General features: G+C 60.0%; 1 protein-coding gene across 24 annotated transcripts in view; it reads left to right on the top strand.

Annotated features, from left to right (window-relative positions):
• OBSCN (obscurin, cytoskeletal calmodulin and titin-interacting RhoGEF) overlaps window positions 1-24,432 on the top strand; it is a 142,710-nt gene that overhangs the window by 108,569 nt on the left and 9,709 nt on the right. For 19 of the 24 annotated variants that reach the window (XM_082723998.1, XM_082724001.1, XM_082723979.1 and 16 more), the window contains 24 exons: window positions 213-285; window positions 430-500; window positions 1,150-1,275; window positions 1,393-1,532; window positions 1,970-2,170; window positions 2,290-2,372; window positions 2,540-2,713; window positions 3,187-3,343; window positions 3,681-3,797; window positions 3,877-4,041; window positions 4,269-4,427; window positions 4,540-4,717; window positions 5,129-5,242; window positions 9,694-9,861; window positions 10,023-10,125; window positions 10,371-10,500; window positions 11,857-11,965; window positions 20,804-21,070; window positions 21,770-21,866; window positions 22,146-22,267; window positions 22,807-22,919; window positions 23,066-23,234; window positions 23,375-23,456; window positions 24,218-24,418. In XM_082723998.1, coding sequence (XP_082580124.1) covers window positions 213-285; window positions 430-500; window positions 1,150-1,275; window positions 1,393-1,532; window positions 1,970-2,170; window positions 2,290-2,372; window positions 2,540-2,713; window positions 3,187-3,343; window positions 3,681-3,797; window positions 3,877-4,041; window positions 4,269-4,427; window positions 4,540-4,717; window positions 5,129-5,242; window positions 9,694-9,861; window positions 10,023-10,125; window positions 10,371-10,500; window positions 11,857-11,965; window positions 20,804-21,070; window positions 21,770-21,866; window positions 22,146-22,267; window positions 22,807-22,919; window positions 23,066-23,234; window positions 23,375-23,456; window positions 24,218-24,418 — 3,319 coding nt within the window. Of the gene's footprint in view, window positions 1-212; window positions 286-429; window positions 501-1,149; window positions 1,276-1,392; window positions 1,533-1,969; window positions 2,171-2,289; window positions 2,373-2,539; window positions 2,714-3,186; window positions 3,344-3,680; window positions 3,798-3,876; window positions 4,042-4,268; window positions 4,428-4,539; window positions 4,718-5,128; window positions 5,243-9,693; window positions 9,862-10,022; window positions 10,126-10,370; window positions 10,501-11,856; window positions 11,966-14,932; window positions 14,976-18,041; window positions 19,689-20,803; window positions 21,071-21,769; window positions 21,867-22,145; window positions 22,268-22,806; window positions 22,920-23,065; window positions 23,235-23,374; window positions 23,457-24,217; window positions 24,419-24,432 lie in introns of those variants that run through there. The other 5 variants (XM_082723990.1, XM_082723997.1, XM_082723996.1 and 2 more) reach the window with 5 other exon arrangements.

Here is a 24,432-nt window from a genome sequence, read left to right as displayed (position 1 = left end):
GGGGAGACCCCAAACACAGCCTCTGGGCCAGCTGCCAAGCAGTGTCCTGCAGGCTCTGCTCAGCGGGCTGAAGCCCTCCCAAGGCCCCCGGCCACCCTGAGCATGTCCATCTGGGGGCTCCCTTGGGCTGGGACGTGCTGGATGGGTCCCAACCAGCACTGGCTCAGGGCTGTGGGCCGTCATCCTGGGGGCTCACTCTGTTCTCCTGATAGTGCCCAAGGAGGCGGGTGCCGCGGAGGAGCACGCTGGAGTGAAGGAGGCCCTCATCTCCACCTTCCTGCAGGGGTGAGTGTGGGGGAGCAGGCCAGCAGCAGCACTGGCCCTGGACAGGGCATCCTGTCTGGACTGCAGCCCTCTCTGAGCCTCAGTGTCCCCCTGTAAGAGGAGGGCTCCGGTGAAGGCAATCTCTCAGGACACTGCTTCCTTTAGGGCCCAAGCCGTGTCTGCACAGATGACCGAGACCGCGGGGTTTGCTGCTGATATCGTCGGGCAGAGGACAGGTACAGGATGGTTGGGAGCAGGGTGGGGGCTGACATGCCCCTAGTGCATGGAGGCATGGAGGGTGCAGTCCCAGCTCTAGAGGCCCAGAAATGACTGCTTGCCCTCCATGGGGCCTGATTCTGAGCCTTGTGGATCTGGGGACCCTGACGGCCCTGGGCTTAGAGCTCAGAGCTGTGGCCACTGGGCCTGGGCGCAGGTGGTGGCCACTGAGGGCTGGGTGAGGGCCGGGCAAGGGAAGGGGCGGGCAGGTGCTGGGCTGCCACCATGGAGACCTCTTCAGTCCTGGATTCTCCCCCACCCCCCAGGAGGGTCCTTCTATTCCCCTCCCACCACCCCACAGGGCCTCCCCCACCCTGGGGGATTTGTGACTTCAGTGGAAGTCATGAGTCTGCACCATGGGCGGGAAGGGAGGGTCATGACTCTGCGTGCTGGTTGCCCACCTTTGGGGTCACTTTTTGGCTGACCCCCACTCACCCAGGCAGCCCTCATGAGCCCTTAACCCAACCCTCCCAAGCTTCCGGCAGTAATGGTCTCAAGTCTGTGCCATCCTTGGCACTGGGGATGCCAGAGCCTGGGACAGGGCCTGGAGGGGGTGCCTGGGCATGTCTGCGAGGCACATGACTGGCTGAGCTGGGTTCTGGCTCCTAGCAGAGCCCACGGTGGTGGAAGCCCATGGCCACCTGTCCCTGGCTGAGGTGGGCACAGAAGAGTTCCTGCAGAAGCTCACGTCCCAGATCACTGAGATCGTGTCGGCCAAGATCACGCAGGGTGAGGGTACTGCTGGCCATGCTCCGGGATTGGGCTATGCCTTGTTCATGTGCCCTGGGCACCAGTGGGGAGGGGACAGGGGTGCAGGCCCTTCTTGGAGATCATGTACCCTGTGTCCCCCAGCCAAGCTGCAGGTGCCTGGAGGGGACAGTGATGAGGAATCCAAGACACCATCCGCATCCCCCCGGCACGGCCGTTCCCGCCCCTCCTCCAGTGTCCAGGAGTCGTCCTCAGAGTCGGAGGACGGGGACTCCCGAGGCGAGGTGCTCTGACTGGCAGGGGTGGGTGGGGCACTGGTGGGATGGGGGCCACACATGTCGGTGGCCATCCCCTCTCCCACCCCGCGACGGGATTTCCATCAGCAGAGATTGCTGAGCCTGTACTGAAACCGTATGAAGTCTCAGGATGGCTTCTCACCCAAATTCATGTTGGGCACCCTGTAGCCTCAGGAGGCCTGGCTGGCTCCCACCCAGGTCCCCCACCCCTCTGGGGTCTTTGGGGGCTACTGGGACCTCAGGAATACAGGCTGGCTCCTGCCCGGCTTCCCCCATCTGGGGTCTTTGGGGGCTGCTCAGTCCTTGGGGGGCCAGTCTAGCTCCTGCCCGGGTCCCCCACCTCTCCTAGGGTCTTTGGGGGCTGCTGGGGTCTCGGGATATCAGGGTGGCTCCCACCCAGATCTGACTCAGCATTATGCCCCCAGATCTTCGATATCTATGTGGTCACGGCTGACTACCTGCCCTTGGGGGCCGAGCCGGATGCCATCTCCCTGCGGGAGGGCCAGTACGTGGAGGTGCTGGACTCGGCCCACCCCCTGCGCTGGCTTGTGCGCACCAAGCCCACCAAGTCCAGCCCCTCACGGCAAGGCTGGGTGTCCCCTGCCTACCTAGACAAGCGGCTCAAGGTACTGGATGGCTGGGTGGGGACCCTGGGAGTGTCATCCTTGTGAGGCCAGGAGCCTAACTCCCATAGGGCAGGGCCAGAGCTGAGGCCATCTGCCACTGTCCCCCATTTCCTCAGCAGCTGTCGCCCGAGTGGGGGCCCACTGAGGCCCCTGAGTTCCCAGGGGAGGCCGTGTCTGAAGATGAATACAAGATGAGGCTGAGGTGAGGGGCTGGCAGGTGGGGCATGAGCAGCTTTGTGGTGGCAGTGGCGGGACAGACGTGGGGCTGCCTCCCTCCACCACTGTGCCAGGCTTGCTCGGACCATGGGTGGTGGGCTGCGCAGACTCTGGGACAAGCCCTTGCCTCTCTCTTCCCTTTTCCCCGCCCAGCTCTATAATCCAGGAGCTGCTGAGCTCTGAGCAGGCCTTTGTGGGCAAGCTGCAGTTCCTGCAGAAGCACCACATCCAGCACCTGGACCGCTGCCCGCACGTGCCCACGGCCGTGGCCAGCCAGAAAGCAGTCATCTTCCGCAACGTGCAGGACATCAGCCACTTCCACAGCAGGTGAGTGGGCAGGTGGGCCCTCAGATGTGAACACATGCATGCCAGCCACACATGCACACCTGTTCATACGCACGTCTGAATCCCCATGCACACACCTGCACACACCTGCACGTGTGGGCATGTGTGTACATGTCTGCACACAGATATGCATGCACATAGACGTGCAGACAGACATGCACACTTGGACACATGCACGCCTGCATCACAGGCACATACCTCCATGTGTGGCCACGTATAGGCACATATGTACATGATACGTGCAGCACATAGGCAAGGTTGCATGAACACACCCTTTACTGCATGCATTCACACAGATGCTCACGCACACAGACGCCCCCACCACCACACCCATGGCCCCCATAGTGCAGTGCATTCAGTCCCAAGCAACCACACAGCCCAGCCCTGGGTGGGAGCCTGTTTCCTCCCAGACCTGAGACCTCGCTCTCCCCCGACTATTGTGCTCTCTGCCGTAGCTTCCAGCGGGAGCTGCAGAGCTGTGACACAGATGACGACGTGGCCATGTGCTTCATCAAGAACCAGGCAGCCTTTGAGAAGTACCTGGAGTTCCTGGTGGGCCGTGTGCAGGCTGAGTCAGCAGTGGTGGGCACAGCTGTGCAGGAGTTCTACAAGGTGCCCCCCAGCCCTGGCCCCACAGCTTACTGAGCAAAGTATAGCTCCTGGAGCCCCATGCTCACCTTCCGTTGGTGACATAGTGGGGCAGGGGTGCGGCTGGCTGGGGAGGAGGGGCAGTGCGTGTGCGTGTGCATGTGTGTGCATGTGCAGTTGTGCAGTGGTGCAGCTGGCCAGGGAGAAGGGACGGTGCGTGCGTGTACATGTGCAGTGGGGCAGGAGTGTGGCCAGTAGGGGAGGAGGCAGGCACCCATGTGCACCCTGCTGCCCCAGCCCCCCACATCTCTGGCTCTGCTGACACTGCCCTGTCCCCCACTGCGCCCCGCGGCACCCACAGAAGTACACAGAGGAGGTGCTGTCGGCTGCAGACCCATCGCAGCCGCCCCCGCCGCCCCTGCAGCACTTCCTGGAGCAGCCCGTGGAGCGGGTCCAGCAGTACCAGGCCCTGCTCAAGGTAGGGGTTGTGCTGCCCAGCCCCCTCCCAGGCCTGGTTGCAGGGCTACTGGGCTGAGGCCTGACGCTGTGTCCCCCAGGAGCTGATCCGCAACAAGGCGAGGAACGGGCAGAACTGTGCGCTTCTGGAGCAGGCCTACGCGGTGGTGTCCGCCCTGCCGCAGCGTGCGGAGAACCAGCTGCACGTGTCGCTCATGGAGAACTACCCAGGCACCCTGGAGGCACTGGGCGAGCCCATTCGCCAGGTCTGGGATGCTGAGATGCGGGATGCAGGGTGCGGGGGAGCGGGTGAGGGTTTGGGCAGGGCCGCAAGCAGGGGCCGAGTGCGGGGGCTCCGGGCTGACTGTGGGAGCATGTACTGGGCTGACTGTGGGGGGTTGTCTCAGGGCTGAATGCAGAGGCTCCAGGCTGAACTTAGGGGCGGGTTCTGGGCTGGCTGTGTGGGCTGGGGGCTGATGTCGGGCTCCTGCAGGGCCACTTCATTGTATGGGAGGGGGCACCGGGCGCGCGGATGCCCTGGAAGGGCCATCACCGCCACGTCTTCCTGTTCCGCCACCACCTGGTGGTCTGCAAGCCCAGAAGGGATTCCCGCACCGACACTTTCAGCTACGTCTTCCGGAACATGATGAAGGTGGGCTGGGGGGTAGGGTAGGGAGGACTGGGGGGGTGCCCAGTGTGGGGCTGGGGCAGGCGCAGAGGCCTGTGTTCCTCCAGACACTCAGCCTGCATCCTCCGACCCGCAGCTGAGCAGCATCGACCTGAATGACCAGGTGGAGGGTGACGACCGTGCCTTCGAGATCTGGCATGAGCGGGAGGACTCGGTGCGCAAGTACCTGCTGCAGGCGCGCACGGTCATCACCAAGAACTCGTGGGTGAAGGAGATCTGTGGCATCCAGCAGCGCCTGGCCCTGCCCGTGTGGCGTGAGTGCCCCACGCTGGGAAGGCCTGGAGGCCCCAGTCTTCCGCCCCTGAGCCTCAGCACCCTGCCCGGTCCCACAAGGCAGGAGGGAGAGGCTCTGTCTGGAGTGTGGTTTGCTCAGCCTCTCAGCAGCCTGAGTTGGGGTGCTGGGCTGAACCCGACTTCAGTGCAAGGCAGCCTCAAGGTTCACACAGGGCCCCCCAGCACAGGACAGTTGCCCAGACTGTTAAAGTCAGGAGGGCCACCCAGATGGGTGGTCACAAGGGGTGGTGTCCGTAGCAACCACAGCTTTGGACCCTGGGGCTTCTCATGAGTCCAGGGACGGACCAAGGACCTAGGGCTGCTGCCGACCCATGCACCAAGAACTCAGAGTCAGTGTGTGTGTGTGTGTGTGTGTGTGTGTGTGTGTCCAGACCCCCCAGATTTCGAGGAGGAGCTGGCGGACTGCACAGCAGAGCTTGGTGAGACAGTGAAGCTGGCCTGCCGTGTGACAGGCACCCCCAAGCCTATCGTCAGCTGGTACAAAGGTAGGACCCTCCAGCCTAAGGGATGTGGACGTTGCACCACTAAAAGTTGGCCAGAGGGGTGGGCCTGGTCAGGGGTTGGGCGGGGGCAGGTGTGAGGGACAGGCGTCCTGTTACAGGGGCTCACCGTGGGCTCAGCCAGCCTGGCTGGGAGCACAGGTGCACGAGGTGGGACAGAGCAGAGGCTATGCCCCCGTGATTCAGAAATTGTGACTCTGCTCACCCCGGATCTCTCCTTAGCTGTCTCATTTGACATGTTTGCAGAGAGGGCTAGCACCCTGCTCTAGGTACCAGGGATGCAGAGGCAACTAGGCCCTGCCCAAGGGTGCTGTCCACATAGTGGGAGGACCAGTGGTCAACTGGTAGACAGATGTGTGGCAGCAAGTAGGGAGGTGCTGTGGCCTGCCAGAGAAATGAGGCAGATGCAAGGGCAGCTGCTCTCTGGCCAACACGCGAGAGCCCTAGGTGGCAGGCAGGCGGCCAGGAGAGGGCAGGGTAGACTCCGAGGCTGGCCCTGGGGTGGGATCTCAGGTGTGGCTCTGGGCATGACAGGAGCCACAATGTTTGGGGGTCCCAGTTCTGACACCAGCCACCATCCGGGGTCCCTGGGACCACCCCTAGTTCTGACACCTGGTTTGGGGGTCCCATGACTGGCTTTGGGGTCCATGAATCACTGAAGGACTCACAAAATTCAGCAGAGTGTCTACTCAGGGTCTGGCTTATTGCAGGGCTGGGAAGAGGCTCCTGGGGAGGAGTCCAGCGGGGTGTCCAACGGCGCTCCTGGGGCCTCCCACCTTCTGGTGGAGTCATGCAGACCACATCTCTCTCCCGCATGGATGCAGGCAGTGCAGTCCAGTCCCCCGGGGTACACGCGTCCGAGCCTTGTGTCCAGGGTGTCTGCTGGGGGGTCACTCACGCAGGCACAGCTGTCGACTCTCAGAGCCCCTGTAGGGCTCAGACTCCTGCCACAGGGTCCTAAGCCCCAGCCCTGCCTCACAGCTGATGGGGTCCAAGTCCCCAGGTAAACCAGGACACTCTTACTGGGAGTCACCTGGCCTGGGCTGGACTGGCAGGTAGACCTCCTAGTGTCCACTGCAACCCGAAGACCCAAATCAAGTCCTGGTCTTAAAGGAGCCATCCCAGGATGGTCAGGTCCTGTGGGCCTTTGTCTGTCCTTTCTGGTCAAGGGCGGGGCTGTTGAGAACACCTGGGGTGTTGCTGGGCTTTCCCTGGGTCCTAGGGTCAGAGCCACATACCCCTTCTCTGCCCTGGAGTCGTCTTTTAGAGGGAGCCCTACTGCTCCCATGTTCTGGGGTCTCCTCCCCCGCACAGAACCTGGAAGTGCAACTTCCCATCCTGCGATCCCCCCATGGCCAGACCTGTGCCTGGGATGGCCAGTTCAGAGGGACAAGGTAGTTCAGAAAGTTTCCCGGAAGCAGAATGGGCCCCTGGGACTCCCTGCTTCTGACCAGGCTGCCCCCAGGAATGTGTGCTGGCCAGGCCATGTCTGTGTCCGAGGGGAAAGGAGGACACACCTTACCCTGAAGTGGCCAGCAGGGTGAGAGTTGGGTGGTCCTCTGCTCCTTTAATGCCATGAACACCCCGGAGGGGAGGACTTGTTCCGGGGACAGCTGGGTGTCTGGTGACCAAGCTGCTCTCCTGAGGGGTGGGCAGGAGAGGCAAGGGTCAGCAGACGCTGGCACACACTGTCACGAGGAAGCAGCTCCCACAGCTACAGGCTGCCATGGCCTGAAGCAGCGTCATGGCAGGAGACCCTACAGGGAGCCCCCAGAACCTTGGATCTGCCAGGATGAGGGCACGCTCCATGTGCTGGGGCTCCACCCTGGACTTAGGGTGTCCCTATGGCCTTGGGCGCCATGCCATGCAGGAGCCCTGCTGGCCCAGGAGGGAGCCAGCAGCGACCTCACTTTGCTGCCGTGGACCTTCAGTCCGCCTGTCCACAGTCTGTGGGATAACAAATCGAGTGGCCAGCTTCAGCAGTCCGAGCGAGGCTGGTGGGCCCAGGGTGACCCTCACCGGGAAGCACAGAGCCCACAGGGCCATGCTGGTGGCCCTGATCTGCCCGCAGGGCCGGGACCCAGCTCCCGTCTGTGTGTCCCCGATGCTGCTCTGGTCAGTGTGCACCTTGGGTCTCAGCAGCGTGAAATGACCCGGACTCAAAGGGGGGATGTGTCCCAGTACATAAAGTCTGGAGGTGTGTGTGCACTTTGGGTGTCAGGCCCAAGAGGCAGAGGTTGGTTATTGTAACTGAGGGACCCAGCATGGGGAATGGGCGTCTGACTTGCTGGCCAGCAGACCGTCATCACCTGGGTGGAAGGTTTGAATGGTGGCAGCAGAGGGTCACGTCCTGACCCTCCCGAGAGGACTGACCGTCTGGCATGGAGAGGATGCGGAGAGGTCATGGTGTCTGCATGACCGAGGGTTGAAAAAGCAGCATCCCTGGGCCCCTGGTGGAGGCATGGCTCTGCTTAGTGGATCCCATGACAGCCAGCCTGTCTACACCGGTGGGAGCCACGGGAGCAGTGATGTTTGTCACCTGCTCTCTCTGGTGGTCATGCCACCTCTGCATCTGGTGTGTCCCCACCTGGAATGTCCCCTCCCACGTTCCAGCCATGGAACCCCAAACAGCAGACCTCAGACTGCAGAGTGGAAGCCACAGCCATGGTCCCCGGATGTGGCCCCAAGGTGACACACTCTTCTCTGCTCCCTGGAACCTTGCTTGTATCCCATGTGTAGATTGCAGGTGTCAGCCTCCTGCAGAGCTGAGAAAATCTGAGCTCCCCTGCCTGAGGCCCACCTGTAGTCACTTATCTCTTCGGTAGCAGAGGTCAGGATGGTGGAGGAGTGGGAGGGAAGAAGGAAGACACTTCTGCAGTTCAGTAACGGTCCGTGTTCAGGGCTCGACAGAGCCCCACTCCAGGCAGCAGGAATGTCTCTGGGATACGATGACCCCTTCAGGGATGTGGACTTGGCAGCAACATCACATCACTGTCCAAGACTCTGTGCCCCTTGGTTGGCTGTGGATTCCCATGCAAGGTGGTGACCTGATAGATGGGGTGTCTTCTGGCCCAGACCCTCTCCCTGGGGTTCTCATGCAAGGTGGTGACCTGTTGGATGGGGCATCTGCTGGTCCGGAGCCTCTCTGTGGGGTTTCTATGCAAGATGATGACCCATTGGATGGATGTCTGCTGGCCCAGAGCCTCTCCCAGGGATTTCCAGTCATCTGAAGGAATCCTTCCCTTGTTTTTGGTGCCTGGCCTTTCACTCAGGTGCTGGCCATCCTGTCCACTGCCCAGCGGGGTTGGGGACAGCTATGTTTTCACCCAGAATGGGCTCTGGGATTTGTCAGGAAGCCAGCCAACCTTGGGTGTTCTCCGAGGAGAGAGCGTGTCCACCAGAGCACCGTCCACAAATCTGTCCTTGAGCCCACTTCTTGGTGCCCAGACTGAAGCCACCTGCCACACTCCCTCCATCCACAGGCAGCAACGGGAAGTGGGGTTTACTGCCCAGCGAACCCTGCAGTGTGGTCAGTGAGTCTGTCACTGAGTCCCAGGGACTCGTGAAGGTCCTGTTACCTGGCCCACGGGACCTTCTGCTTATTTATCTCCTTTTTTCCCTGGAATATCATGTCCTTGATGGTGTCCCTTCCTCGTCGCTGAAGTGTTTCCCTGCTTACAAACCCATGAGCCAGTCTGAGGCAGACAGAACACAAGACCTTGGGGTTGCAGGGTTGGTCACAGAGAAAGCAGCACGCCCCTGTCCACATGTTCGGAGTGAGGTGTCCCCTGCAGACGGTGGGTTGCCCCAAAGGAGAGGAACCACGGGTTTCAGGAGATGCTGGGTTTCCATGAGGCTGCCAGCATGCCTGCTCACACTCTCCTGAAACGGGGTCCCTTGAAAGAAAGTGCACGCCAAGGGTTCTGTGAGTCGGGACATGGCTTGGGGACCATTGTAATGGAGCAGCTGCGTTTGGCACAGACAGGACTGTGGGAAGGTGTCTACCTGTAAAGTCTAGGTATCTGTGGAGGACAGGGTTCTTCCCAGGGAAGACGCTCATCTGCCGGCCCACCACCCAGGAGAGCACCATTATATGGCTGGAGAGGTTTGATTGGATGGTGGTGAGGGACATGAGCAGTATCTGAGTGTGTCTGCAGTGGCCAGGTGGCCGAGGTTCTGTGTGTCCTCTGTGGTGTTTGGTCCCTTTGCCTGGACCCCACCTCCAGCTGTGAGCCTACTTTCTGTGGCCACACGGTGGGCAGAGGTCTGGGGAAGGGGATGGGGCTCTGGGTCAGTGTGGCCAGCAGGACTCCCCACCAGGGGTCTGAGGTCCAGGGGTGGCCCCCCAGCACTGCGCCATGACTGTGACCCCCAGGCAGGCCAGCCTTCTGTCCCCAGCAGGGTCCCTTCTATGGCAGTGCTGCCTTCCTTTGCAGATGGGAAGCCAGTGGAGGTGGATCCACACCACATCCTCATCGAAGACCCTGACGGCTCCTGTGCCCTTATCCTGGACAACCTGACCGGCATGGATTCGGGCCAGTACATGTGCTTTGCAGCCAGCGCTGCTGGCAATGCTAGCACACTGGGCAAAATCCTGGTGCAAGGTGAGCCCACCCCAAGAGGGAGGCTGGAGGAGGCAGCATCCGGACTCCACTCCATCTCAGTGGCCCATGGGGGGTGCAGGTCTGCGGGTGGGGGTAGGGTCCTGCTCTGTCATGTGGTCTCTCTGTATCTCTTTCCCTTGGCTTGCTCTGTGGCACCACAGTACCCCCAAGGTTTGTGAAGAAGGTCCAGGCCATTCCTTTTGTGGAGGGAGAGGACGTGCAGGTCACCTGCACCGTGGAAGGCGCCCCACACCCTCAGATCAGGTGGGCTGGGCGGCTTGCACCCAGGGTACAAGAGGGGAGGTAGGCAGCATGCTCACTGTGTGGGCTTGGGCAGATTCTGAACATGGCTCCTGCCCCAGGGAGGGCAGCCCCCTCTGAAGGTTGGGGGGTGGTGTCAGGAGCGTGTGGGTTCTGGATGGAAGCCTGGTGCTTCAGGGTGGGCGAGTGGAGGGTCTTGAATGGAAGAAGGTAGGGAGGCTCTTCTCACTCCCTGGGATTGGCTTCAGGTGGTTCAAGGACGGGGCCCTGCTGACTCCCAGCAGCAAGTACCGAACCCTGAGTGAGCCCCGAAGTGGTCTGCTAGTGCTGGAGATCCTGGCAGCTAGCAAGGATGACCTGGGCCATTACGAGTGCGAGGTGAGGTGGGCAGACACAGGGGACCTACCTCAGGGCCCACCATCACCCAGGGTCCCTGCACCATGATGAGGGAGGCGACTCCTGGCCCACTGTCACCCAGTGTCCCTGATGAGGGAGGGACCCCAGACCTGTGATCACCCAGTTTCCCCAATGAAGGAGGGACCTCAAACCCTCCAACACTCCACGTCCCCAATGGGGGGCCCCAGGCCCACCATCACCCAGTGTCCCCAGTGAGGGAGGGACCCAAGACCTACCATCATCTGGTATCCCTGATGAGGAAGGGGCCCCAGACCCATCATCACCTGGTGTCCCCAATGAAGGATGGACACCAGACCTACCACTACCCAGTAACCCTAATGAGGGAGGGGACCCCAGACCCACCATCACTTGGTGTACATGATAAGGAAGGGACTCCAGACCTACCATCACCCAGACTCCCTGATAAAGGAGGGACCCCAGACCTACCATCACCCAAACTCCCTGATAAAGGAGGGACCCCAGACCTACTATCACTCAGTCTTCCCAATGAGGGAGGGTCTTCAAACCTACATCACCCAGTGTCCCCGATGAGTGAGAGGACCCCAGACCCACCATCACCCGGTGTCCCCGATAAGGAAGGGACCCTAGAACTACCATCACTCAGTGTCTCCAATGAAGGAAGAGACCCCAGACCTACCATCATATAGTGTCCCCAATGAGAGCGAGGACCCCAGATCTGTGATCACTCAGTATCCCTGATGAGGGAGAGAATTGCAGACCCACCATCACCGAATATCCCCTAATGAGGTTGGGACCCCCCAGCCCATCACCCAGTGTCCATGGCAAGGACAGGGACCTGGTTGGGAGCTCTGGGTGACATCTTCTCTCCCAAAACCACCTGTCCACCTGCCGGGCCAGTGGTATTCTGTGTAAGATGTGTGCAGGCTGTGGCTCTTGCTGGCTGTCAACCTCCTCTGTGTGGCTGCTGCTGGTAGCCTTGGTGGGACCAGGTGGGGGCTGTCCCTCACCACAGTTCCTGGGGAGGCACACAGACCGGAGTTAGCTCTGGATTCACATGGTTTAATCCGGCAACTGCTAGCCACACGTGCAGTTTGAGTACATTAGCTCTAGGTAAAGACTTGGTTCCATTTCCAGTGCGCAGGGCCCACAGGGCCACCACACCGAGCTATACAGATAGTGTCCCCATCACCTAGGAAACCCCTGGGCAATGCTAGGTCTGTGTGGGGACCCTTTCTCTGTGGCAGGCTCTGTGGCTCTGGGTCACAGCCAGGGAGGGCTTCCCCTATGTTAGAGATGGCCCCAACGGTCACAAGGGTGTCACTGGCTCTGAGCAGGCTCCTGCCATCCGTTCTGCAGTTGGTGAACCAGCTGGGCTCTGCGAGGGGCGGGGTAGAGCTGTGCATGCAGAGCCCTGCTGTGCGGGCCCGGGAGCAGCTTCGCAGGGAGCAGCTTGCCACTGTGGAAGGTAAGTGCTACTGTGGTGCCAGGTTGGTTGCCAGCCTTTCCAATCAGAGTGTGTTTCCTGGAGAAAGAGTGGTAAGGGCCGAGGAGGAGTCTGGGTGGGAGAGATGGGGATGCAGAGACCCTGGCTCAAGGGCTGGTTCCCAGCTCTCTATTGGGACAGCATGAGGTGAGCCTTGAGGCCAGATCTTTAGCAAGGCTGGAGGGCAGCCCTGGGGGTGGGGGAGGCCTGCGTCTGCCTTACCATTCCTGGGCTGTAGTGAGTATGTAGAAAGGCCAGGCCTTGCCCAGTGGGCTGTGGGGCAGTGGCCAGCCAGGCGTCGTAATAGGCAGCAGGAACGTTGAGGATGATGGCTCTGTGGGAGGCGTGCTGAGAGCAGAGCACCAGCTGCTGGGTCTCAGTTTGGTTCCCAGGAGAGGGAGTGATGTCAGGGGCCTGGTACCTCCCACTGGGTTGGGTTGTTCATGGAAAAAAGCAGAGTGCCATGGCTGTGCCTCCCTAGCCTGGCCTGGGGTGGTGTCTGGGGTCCTGGGATGGGTGTCACTGAGGGGAGATGTATTCCTGGGTGGGGGGTGGAGAGCTAGCTGCAGGACACCTCAGGCCTCCACTCACACCTGAGTCCAGGGTTCTAGCTGTGCCCGGACTAACGATGGCCAGGATGGGAAATGGGGCAGCTGGCATCTGCCCCAGGCTTGCTCAGTCAGAGAGCAGTCCTATGGTGCTCACAGGGCAGGCTGCAGCCCAGGGACAGCTTCTTCCATTCTGGGTTACCCCACCTAGAAGGGGCTACCTTGTCAGTTGGTGAGCCTCCTGTCACCAGAGGCATGCCGGCAGAGGCTGGACTGACACCTGGTGGAGCCGCAGCTTTCACAGTAGGACAGGCTGGAATACATGTCCTTCCAAGTCCGGAGTGTTGGCTTCTGTGATGCTGGGGGATAATGGATCTAGTCCATCCTGGGGCCCAATGTCCCGGGGATCCTATCTGGACCCTCCTGGAGTCAGCCTACCTGGCATCTGGAGCTCGACCTCACAGCCATCACAGAGTGGGCAAGGGTCCATGTTCCTGCCTTGCAGAGGGCCTTGTGGTGTCTCCAGGCACCTCCACTTCCTGCCGTATGGTGTCTTATGTTGGGGAGGAGCTGAGCAAGGATTTCAGCACTCCCTCTCCGGCTGGCAACAAGCGCGTCCTACAGAGACATTCACTTCACTGTCATGATGGGTCCCTTTCTGTCAACGTCTCATGGCTGTGACGTCTGGAAGAGGGGCAGCCCTCCAATACCAGAAACATGGTACCTCACATCCAAGGCATCCAGTCCTCACAGACCCAGGAGTTGGAGCCCGCTACCTGCTGCTTCCTAACCCTATCCTGCCGCTTCATCTTTAACCTGGTGGCTCCACAGCCAGAATAGCCCCAGTTGACCTTGTGGGGTGGGTGCCGCCCCCTCGCTTTTGGAGCTGCACTGGGCCAGGAGCCCCGCTTCGCACAGCTGCACCCCCTCTGATTGCTGCCAGTATCCACCAGGGCTTAGAGCCCATCAGGTGTCAGGTCAGATCAGGAACAACGGCACCAGGAATGTAGCAGCCAAGACATTCCCTGACCACCACTCCCCAGAGCAGCAGGATGGGACTTCAATCAAAGGAGGGTGAGGGAAGGAGTTCTGGCTTTTCCCACTGCTCTGCACACAGGGTCAGGCTTACAAGTGGCAACGTGGATCTCTCTGGGTCCAATTTAATCCAGACACACAAGGCATTTTGTCTGGATCTCATTCTCTCTCCCAGGGGGCTTCCCTCTCCAGGAGGCAGCTGGCACAAACACACGTGCACATACATACACAAGTAAATGAGGCTTCCAAGGGCCTTACAGACAGAGCTGGTATCTTTAATTCACACGAACACAATTGGAGACAAGTTTAAAATACTCTTGGTCACTTAAGGGAAACCCTTTCTTTATGTGACTTTAGCAAAGCCTAAAATCCCACACACCAGAAGCCAGAGCACTGTGTGCTACAGGCCATGCCACTTGATTTTTCTGAGCATTCCACTCAGAATGGTGGATGTCCCCAGGATGGTAAGAGGGACTGTTGAGATCTGAGGGTACTGATATCTGCTGGACTGCCTGCTGTCCAGGAGGGTGTGGCTGGGAGGGAGGGTTATCTCCATAGCAGGCTGGACCCTGCCTAGAAGCTGCAGAGGAAGAGGCCTCAGAATGGGTGAGAATAGGTTCTGCCTTATCCCAGATGAGTCCTATCCTGTCTCTGGACTTAGGCCCTCCATCTGCTGTTTCCAGGAAGATGGAAAGATAGGACAATCAAGGCAGTTAAGTTTATGGGAAGCTTTTATGGAGAGATCTAGGCTTCCCTGCTCACTCAGAGCTCAGGACTCTGTCCAGGTGTCTCTGGTTTCTCCTGATGGGATTTCCATGGCCTCATGATACAGAGCTCAGATGTGCCATCTTTAGGACTCCAGTGTTCCCTTCCCCTGGAGAGATGCTTTTGGTCATTAGGATTTCTTATAAATTAGGCACCAGCCATCCCAGTCTTAGTTTAGCTCCCATGGGTCTCCTTCCCCTACCCCAGCCTTCAGTTTCTTTCTGAGAAGTGGAACCTCCAGTTTGACAAGTTCACAGGGCTCCCTGGGCACATGTGCTGAAGAAGGAGCTGGGATTTCTGCCTGGGCAGCCCAGATGGGGCCCCTGCTCTTCCTGCAGTCCCTGCAAGACCCTCATTTCCTGATGTGGAACACTCTGAGGTCACACACACTTGTCCCCCAGCCACTCAGAGCAGCCACTGTCATCTCCATGTTAAAGAGGACAGAACTGAGGCTCCAACCTAACACAGGCAGATCAGGCAGGGCTTGGATACAGTGCTCTGAAGCCAAGCAGGTTACTACACTGCCATGCCACTCAAATGGTTCAGCATCCAAGCACTGGCTGATCTGTAACCCTCGCTATTCCGACTGTTTTCTTTGTAGTCACTGAGCAGGAGACTAAAGTCCCCAAGAAAACCGTCATCATGTAAGTGCAGGCGTGTTCCTAACCTTCCTTCTGACTGCAGTGCCCCTGCATGCCCACTAACCCACCTGGACCTTGTCCGTGTGGCCTGGCCACCTGCTTTTCTAACTGCCTGCCCACATGGCCTTTGCTCACCATGCAGGCTGCCAGTAATTTGCAGATGCCCCTGAGGGGATGCACCTTCCTGTGGGGCCTTGGCTATCTTCACAGTTCATAGCTCTCTCTTCCAGGGCCTCTATGGTTCCAATGCTTCCACAGGGTAGACTTACTATATACTTCACAGTGGCTCACCTAGGGCTTGGACCCAGAATCACATCAGTTAATTTGGAGCTGGGACCAAGAACTGCTTCCCATGGTGGGTTAGAGGGAGGATTTTTACCCCTCAGACCCTAGGATCTAGGGCATTTTTGTCTAATAGAGATTTCTGTCCTGTTGGAAATATTCTATTTATGATGTGCACTACAAGAACAGCCACCAGCCACATGTGGCTACTGAGTATTTAAAATGTGTCAAATGCAACTGAAGAATTCAATTCTAGATTGTACTCTCATTAACTTGTATTTAATTAAAATAGTGTAATCCTGGTGGGAAGCACAGCTCTAGGTCCCTCAAAGATCTCCGAGCCCAACCCTAGCATTAGGGAGATGGGGAAATTCAGGTTCATGGAAGAGGCTTGCTCAGGTTGGTTCATGACAGAAAACCAGGAGATAAACCGTTTCCCTGGTGCCACGCCCACCACCCCATCTATTTTTTGGGGTGCCCTCAAGTCTGGGGTTGCTGCTACTTAAATAAAAGAGGTCTGGAACTGAATAAGCCCACAAAAGACAGAGTTGGTTTTGACCTGGATGTTCCAGTAGGAGGTGTGCACGGGTGGAGATGGTGTAAAAGCTTGGAAAACCCAGGAGGCAAAAAGACTGGTCTAAGACTAGTTGACAGGGAAGCTCCAGTTGGTTCCTTGTGGGCCTATGAACTCCTAAAGGGGCCTGCATTTAGCCAAGTTTTGGAGAATCCTATCACCAGACATTTGGTCAGATCCTGGCTTAACCCTTCCTCAACTTCCTCCTTCCACCAAGGCACATTGCTGCCCACAGTACATGTGGCAGTAGTAAGCATCCCTGGAGGTATGCGGTGGTGCCAGAGCTATACATAGACTAATGCTCCCTTTCACCTGTGAAGGGAGAATTTCTATTATTTACATCTTACAGATAACAAAATGGAGAAACAGAGACAGGGCCAGGCTGCCCCATCAGTAGGACTTCAGAGAGGACTAGAACCTGGGGCAGCTGGACTAGATGACTCAAGAGGCATCCTGCAGCCTAGTCTATTCCAGGCTTAGGCAGGTAGCAACACATACCCGGTGTTGCTGGAGGAACTCAGCTGGAGGAATTGTGCCAGGCATCTCCCCCAAGGGCACACCACAGAGTGGGGACTTGACACGGGGAGGATTCAGGGCTTGGAGAGAGACCCCTGTCACCTGGCAGTCCCACCTGCTGTCTTGGGAGCCTCAGTGCAGGATGTCTACATGCCTTCATGGATGCAGTAATGAGCCCAACACAGGGAGGCATTTAGGAGGCATGACACCACTACCCATGTGACTGACTGTCCTGCCTTGGTGAACTGAAGAGGAATGAGGCCAACAGATGGGCCTGGCCCAGGTTCCCCTGATGTTTGGGCAAGCTCCGACCCAGGGACAAACCTAGTGCTCCTGAGCCTGGGCATGAGGCAGGAAGGTAGTCCTGTGACTTTGGAAGAGGCCACACTTCCAAGCCTCAGTTTCTCCATCAATTAAGTGGGGGTGTAGCATTTCCTTCTTATCAGCTGAGGGCTGAGCAGGCAGGACCTATAACTGCTATGCACTTCAAGAGGTAGCACACATCTCTGGGCCCATCCCCGGGAGAATCTTCTCCTGGGTGGAGCCCTGAGTTGGACAAAAGCTGAATGAGACGGAGAGCGAGCATGAGCCTGCCTTAGTCATAGAAGGCAGGTGGCAACCGTATTGAGCTGTCAGCACATGTGTGCCCGAGCCGAGGAGAAAATGCAGGTCCAAGGGCCCAGGAGAGTTGTGAATTCCCCAGGGTTGGTGTGTTACTCAGCACATCCCTGTTCCCTGATACTGCCCGATACTCATTTTACCCACAGCACCCAGGAGGGTCAGGGGTCCTGGGTGGCAGAGGGGTACCGGGGATGACTGGTGGGCTTCTGAATCTTGGCCCTGGGCAGGAGTCCAGCCTTCTCAGCCTCGTGGTCCACACTTGCAAAAGGAGGTCAAACCCATCCCCCAAGGCTGCTGCAAAGTCCCTAGCCAGGGCCTGATGTTTACCCACATGCAACTGGTCTTGCATTCTGCCTCCTCTCCTGCTTCCTGCCCACTCCCATTTAGGTGGGAGGGGCCAGCAAGAGGAAGTGCTTGTCTGACATCACACAGCCCGTGATGGCCAAGCCACGCCCAGAGCCAGGTGTTTTCTGGGCTTCCCAACCCCGGACGAACATCAGGGCACATGCAGCAGATCAGGGCTCTGACAACCCTCCTGGACCTAGAATCAGTTGCCAACCTATCTCCAGCTGAGGACCATTGAGGCTCCTGCTCCCCATGATACGAAGCACAAAGCACTCATGGACTAGACGAGGAAGGGCACATGGTTGTGTGCCTGCTTCCCTGTCCATCAGCTCTGCAAGGAGCACTGGCATCTCCAAATGAAGACGGCCATAAACAGAGGAGACACACGTGGAAACACTGTGAACCAAACCTGGTGTGGGTTGGAGGTGCCCTGTGATGTAGCATGGTCCTCCTCCGTAGCCTCGACTCTTGTTTTGAGATCTGCACACTAGAGTCTGAGGTTGGTCAGATGAGGCTTTGTGCTTTGTTTCATAGGAACAAACAGCCCCTATCTCTGGATACGGACTCCCGAGGGTGGGCTCAAGTACACATGGAGGAATGGGTTTGCGCAGTGTGACTTGCTCGCTACACTGATCTGATCACTCACATGGCCCCTGCATGTGCTGATGGCGCGGGCACCGGGCGAGGCTATAGGTCTCTGTGCACATCTTCTCTTGGCCCTCTCCCTGCAGAGAGGAGACCATCACCACCGTGGTGAAGAGTCCCCGTGGCCGGCGCCGGTCCCCCAACAAGTCCCCCTCCCGCTCGCCTTCCCGCCGCACTGCCAGCCCGCCCAGGCAGGGCCCATTGGCCCCCCAGCTGCTGTACTCACTGGGGGCCGGACAGCCCCGCAGGCCTGAGGTGGATCCAGGCTGGAGGCCTACTGTGCCCACACTGTATGTGACGGAGCCTGAGTCTCACGTGCCGGCCCTGCCCCAGGGCACAAGGCCGCAGCCCAAGTGGGTAGAGGTCGAGGAGACCATCGAAGTCAGGGTGAAGAAGACGGGTTCCAGGGGTGCATCCCCCACCAGAGAGGCACCTGACAGCTCGGCAGGGCTTCTCTTCACGCTGCCTGGTGGGACCCCCATAGGAGACCCCAATGCAAACAACTCCAACAACAACCTACTGGCTCAGGAGCCCCAGGCCCAGGGCAGGGCCATGGTCAGCACTAGAGAGCCTCTCATCTTCTGCATGGACACGGGGCCAGAGGAGACCCCTGAGCCGTTCCTTCCCCAGGCGGCTGAAGAGGAAATCCCCATGGAGGATGTGGAGGGTGGAGGCGGCATCCTGATGGAGGAGAACCTGGGCACCAACGGCCTTTGGGACCGTGACCCCAAGGTCCTCATTCACGATGGCCGAGTGCTGACGCTGGCTGACCTGGAGGATTACGTGCCCCGGGAAGGGGAGACCTTTGGCTGCCATGACCCTGTGCCCAGCCCTTCTGATGACCCGCCCTGTGAGGTCTCTGTGCTCCAAAGAGAGATCAGCAAGCCTACCGAGCCTGCCGTGGGGCAACCCGTCCTGCTCAACGTAGGGCGTCCCCCGGGTTCTCAAAGCCCGCCTAGCTTTTTCAGTCACTGGGAGGTATCTCCCTTGGGGCCTCAGGTCCTCGGCCCCGCGGGTGTCTCCTTCTGTATGCAGGAGGCCCAGGCTGGGAGCACTGCATCCTGGAAGCCGTCCTTCTGCATCCAGGTCCAGAGGTCTGCAGACAACGGCCAGAGCAGCTTCAAAACGGAGGTTAGCACCCACACAGTCAGCTTTGGGACGGTGGGCGAGACCATCACCCTGCACATCCGCCCGGATGGGGACAAGACCCCCGGCCCCTCCCAGGGCTGAGGTCGTGACCAGCAGGTGCCTGGCCGCTGGGCCCTGGGGGTGCATGGTGGAAACCAGCACTCCATGGACACATATGCTCTGGGCCTCTCTCTAAGTCTCCAAGAACTCAGGGCTGGAGTCTGCCCACCCCTCTCACTCCAGGCACTTGCTACCTCAGGGGGCCTGGTCCAGCGAAGACACCGTGCACAGATCTGACATCTCAGAAAGTCCAGAAGGCTGGAGGGACTCGCAGACTGCAGCTCTGGGTCAAGGACTCTGCATCTGTCCTGCCCTGTTCACGAGGCCAGGCTGCCAGGTGCTCTAGGCTGCCACGTCTGCTCCAGGCCGAGGTCCCAGTCTTCCACTCACCGGGGGGCTCCCCAGCTACATCTTCACTATGAACATTTCTCTCTGGCCCTGGGAGGCCTGTGTAGGGCTCAGCCCTGCTGGAACTCCTGGGCCTCTCTGCAGGGTGGACCAGGGTCTGTGTGTGACCCCCAGTCATAATAAACGGGTTCCCTGCAGTTCCCCTGCTCTGCTCTCTTGCTTGTCTCTCTGGTGGCTCCGGCGTCTTGTTAGGGAGGGCCTTGGGTTGGCACCCAGCATCTGCCTGTGGGTTCTGGCCCATTCTTAGGGTCCCTGGGTGGAGGCGTGATGGTTCGCCAGCCTGCCTTGTTCACGTGGGCTGTGTGGCTGGTCACAGGTGCATATACTGGGATCAGGACGCCCATAGTGGTCTTTCCCAGCCTGTTGGGGGCTGAGCAGAACTTCCTGCCCCCTGTGCAATGGGGGCCATTGGTGAGATTGACAGGGAGGGTGTGCGGTGTCAGGGGTATGCTCATGTTCTGGGATGGGGTAAGGGCAGGATGGGTGCCCCAGTGCCATGGAGGGCAGACAGACAGCAGCCTGCCCAGGTATCTCTCTGTCCTAGAGGGTCTGAGGGTACAGAAGACCAGCAAAAGAGGAGGTCTGGGGCAGGGGAGAGCTCCAGGCAGGGGACCTGCTGGGAATGGAGTGGTGGGCATCCCAGGCATGTGTGAGGCTGTGGTGTGGCTCTGCAAACTGGCCTCCGGGTAGAAGAAGAAAACGTTCCAGGATCTGGGGGCAGGGAGCCCACATGTGGGACAGTCTGAGCATTCCTTTGGGGTCTGTATGAGGAGCTGGGGTAGGAGCCCTTGGCGTGTGGTGGCCTGAATGTGGCCATGCTGCAAGTGCAAGGCAGGGAGTGGGGGCTGGCCTGGGAGGGCAGGAAGGAGTCCCTGGTCCCTGACAGCATCAGGCTGTCCCCAGGTTACCCTAGAGCATGGGGCTGGGTCCTCCCCAGCTTGGGTGGCCCAGTTCTCTGGGATCTGGAGTGGGCCATGGGGTAGGGGGTAGCCCATCCCAGGGGGAAGGGAAGGGTCGAACTGAGACAGAGGGCAGGTCAGGGGCAAGCCAGGACAGAGGGCAGGTGTCCAGGCCCACCTGTCCCCAGAGGAGCCTGTATGCTCCTGCAGGTCCTGAGTCCACTGCCTGGAGTGGGTGGGTGGTGCAGGCAGGTGGGAAGGAGAGCCTCTGAAGACTGGGACAAGCTTCTGGAGCCTTTTCCCGGGTTCCAGGCCATCTCTCACCCTGACATGCTGACCTGCCTCTGCCACAGATGCTGCAGTCCCTCCCCCAGTTGCCCTGGAACCAGCAGACCCGGAAGTCACAGTGTGCCCTGAATCTCCAGGACCCTCCACAAGGGACCATGCTGGCCCCAGCCCTGGCCATGGGGGGCCACTCAAACTCCAGAAGGCTGGCCCCCAACCCCCAGGCACAGATGCTGCAGCTGCATCTGATGAGGCCCAGTGGCCTCAGGCTGATTGGCAAGTGCCACCTGCTCTCAGAGTTCCGCCTGTGCTGGCCCCAGCCTCAGCCACCCCAGGTATCCATCCTGTGTGGGCAAGTGGGCAGAGCTCTGCGGACCCTGACATCCCAATGGCTCCATGCACTTAGCCTCAGTCTCCCCGTTGGTGAGACTAGGCAGGGAAGTGGGTGCTGGGAGGATCTTCCTGAGTATATCTGTCCTCGTCAGCCCTGGGCAGACAGCTGTGTACCCTGTGCTTCTGGGTAGGCCAGGAAGAGGAGGCAGGAGCAGGGGAGAAGAGAGAGAGAGAAGGGGGGGAGGCAGGAGGAGGGGGACGAGAGAGAGGACGAGGGGGGAAGAGACAGAGGAGGAGGGGGGAAGAAGTGAGGGGGGAGGAGGAGGACAGGACAGACCCCCACCACCACCCCAGACTGATGAGTCCCCCAGGGATATTGCCTTGAGTCCCTTCCCCCCAGAAGCTGCTGCACCTGGGTGTCCAGAGCCCTGCAGAGTGGCTGGTGAGGGGAGCCTTAGGGCTGGTGGCCCAGGCTAGGAGCTAGGGCAGAAGAGTGCCTTGGGGTCTGGGCTCTGCAGGGAGCCCCAGGCTTCAGAGTGGGTGTTCCCTGGTGGTTCATATCCAGAGGGCCTTGCATCCCTGAAGTCCCTGCTCTGCCTTGTGCTCCCACCCTCTGGGCCTGGAGGATGACATGGGGCCCATTGTGGGGGACAGTCCCAGCTGCATCCCAGGCACTCACTACACCCCTTGTCTCCTACCAGTTGAGCCCCAGAAGGTGCCACAGCCTCTCCCCGAGCAGGGCCAGGAGCAGGACTCCGGAGCCCACACTGAGGACCAGGGACGTGTCGTGCCCATCAGGTAACCTCCCTGGCATGCTGGGTTAGGGCAGATTGTGGGGGGGACATCCCAGGGGCACAGCAGGGAGGAGAGGTCACCCTCAGAGTGAGGGGTATTGGTGGAACCCTCTCATCGCCCAGGGCTCGGTCCCCTCTGTGCACATTCCCTCCCAAAATGTCTGCTTCAGTCCAGGGAGGGGGAGGCAGGACAATGCCCCCTCACCCATAAGGTGAGGCTTGGCCGCCTGCACTCCAGAAGGATAAGAGAAGGGCAGAGTGTCATCTGGCTCCATGACCACAGGATGGAGGGCACAGCCTGGCCGGGGGCAGGTGCGGTGCCGCTATGGGACATCCACAGCCAAGTGTTCATGGAGACCACCCACAGGACATACGTGTACCAGGCCAGCGATGCGGCTGCCACAAGTAGGTTACACCTGTGCTCCCCATGCCCTGGACTGGGGGGACACGTATGCAGAGGAACCTGTGACGCCACCTGGCCTGTCCCAGCCTTGCTGTGGCCAGAGGCCTCACTGCCCCTTTCCCTGTATTTGCTGGGAGGTAGATCCTTGGGAGGGGTGAAGTCTCTCCCCCTGGGGTGCTGATAGTAGGGAAGCAGATGTTGAGTGCTGCTCTCACCAGCAGGGGTGGAGAGCGAAGGTCTAAGCAGGACAGACAGAGGTTAGACGGAAGGAAGCACTTCCTGGCCATTGGGGCCTGGGCAAAGTCGGGGGGGGGGTTCTTCTCATTTGGGGTGTAGGTGAGCTCTGTTCCCGGAGAGACTATCTCAGGGCCTGGCTGCCCACCTGGGGTGTCAGGACAAGCCCAGGATCAATGCTGGTCCATGAGGGGTCTGTGACTGCAAGCGCCATCTTGATGACTCCATGCTGGAGGGGCCATCGTGGGCAGGGCAGGAGGCACAGCTTGGGGCCCCCCTCCCTCACAGGCTTCCTCCTGCATTCCAGGGCCCCCGTCCATGCAGGTCACCATCGAAGATGTGCAGGCACAGAGGGGCAGCACAGCCCAGTTCCATGCGGTTATTGAGGGCAACCCACAGCCTATGGTGACCTGGTACCGGGTAGGGACAGGTGCTGTGTGGGGTGCTGGGCTTGGGGACTGTGTGGCATTCGCATCTGATGGCAAGACACTCATGAGGGCGGGACAGGCTGACTTGCAGGGGCCCCAGGGTGGGCTGATGGCCGCCCCACCCTTCTATGCCTCCAGGACAATGCCCAGCTGGTGGACGGCGCCCGGCTGAGCCAGCAGCAGGACGGGGCCACCTACTCCCTGGTGCTGAGGGACGTGACCCAGCACGATGCCGGTGTCTACACATGCCTGGCCCGCAACGCTGGCGGCCAGGTGCTATGTAAAGCAGAGCTGGTAGTCCATGGGGGTGAGTTGGGCGTCCCTTCCAGAACACCAGTGTCTGCTACTTGTGGGCACAGGGTGGGTGGGTGGCCTCTCACAGGCTCCAGCACAAGGGGAGATGGCCATCTTTACCAAAACCAAAGGCTTCCCGCTCCTTGACTGCAGGAGACGGCGAGCTGGAGTCAGAGAAACAAAGTTATCGAAGGAAACTGCACTCTTTCTACGAGGTCAAGGAGGAAATTGGAAGGTATGATCCAGAAAGCCAGCCCCAGGCGCTCCTGCCTCCCCCTGGAAGCCCCGCCCCATGCCCGCCTCTCGGAGTCCCTACCCCGAGTCCCCGCCCCCATCCCCGCCTCCCAGAGTCCCTCCCTCAGACCCCGCCCCAGCCCCGCCTCCCAGAATCACTACCCCGAGTCCCCGCCCCGGCCCCGCCTCCCAGAGTTCCTACTCTGAGTCTGTCCGCCCAGCCTCGCCTCCCGGAATCCCTACCCCCGAATCCCCGGCCCCAGCCTCGCCTCCCGGAGTCCCTCTCTCCAAGTCTTAGCCCCCCAGACCCGCCTCCCGGAGTCTCTACCCCGAGTCCCCGCCCCAACCCCGCCTCCCGGAATCACTACCCTGAGTCCGTGCCCCCAGCCTCGCCTCCTAGAGACCCTACCCCCAAGTCTTAGCACCCCCCCCCAGACACGCCTCCCGGAGTCCCCACCCCTCAAGTCCCCGACTCTCAGCCCCGCCTCTCGGAGTCCCTGCCCGGAGTCTCCGCCCCTCAACCCTGCCTCCCCGAGTCCCTTCCCCCGAGTCCCATCCCCAGCCCCGCCTCCCAGAGTCCCTACCACCGAGTCCCCGCCCCCAGTCCCACCTCCCGGAGTTCCTACCCCAAGTCCCCGCCCCGGGAGCCCAGGCTTCCCAGAAGCATCGCCCCGAGAAGCGATGTCCTTCCCTGGAGGACTCCTCCAGCCCTGAATCCCGGGAGCCTGGCGCCGGTGCCCAGCGTGGCTCCCCTCCTCCCAGGGGCGTGTTCGGCTTCGTGAAGAGGGTGCAACACAAGGGAAACCAGATGTTCTGCGCAGCCAAGTTCATCCCCCTGCGGAGCAGGACGCGCACCCAGGCGTATCGCGAACGGGACATCCTGGCCACGCTGAGCCACCCTCTGGTCACTGCGCTGCTGGACCAGTTTGAGACCCGGAAGACCCTGATCCTTGTGCTGGAGCTGTATCCCGCCCTCA

The sequence above is a fragment of the Mustela nivalis genome (genome assembly GCF_964662115.1).
Source record: "Mustela nivalis genome assembly, chromosome: 3".
Taxonomy (NCBI): Eukaryota; Metazoa; Chordata; class Mammalia; order Carnivora; family Mustelidae; genus Mustela; species Mustela nivalis.
Note: the sequence above shows the minus strand (reverse complement) of the source record. Positions and strands in the feature narration are given on the sequence as shown.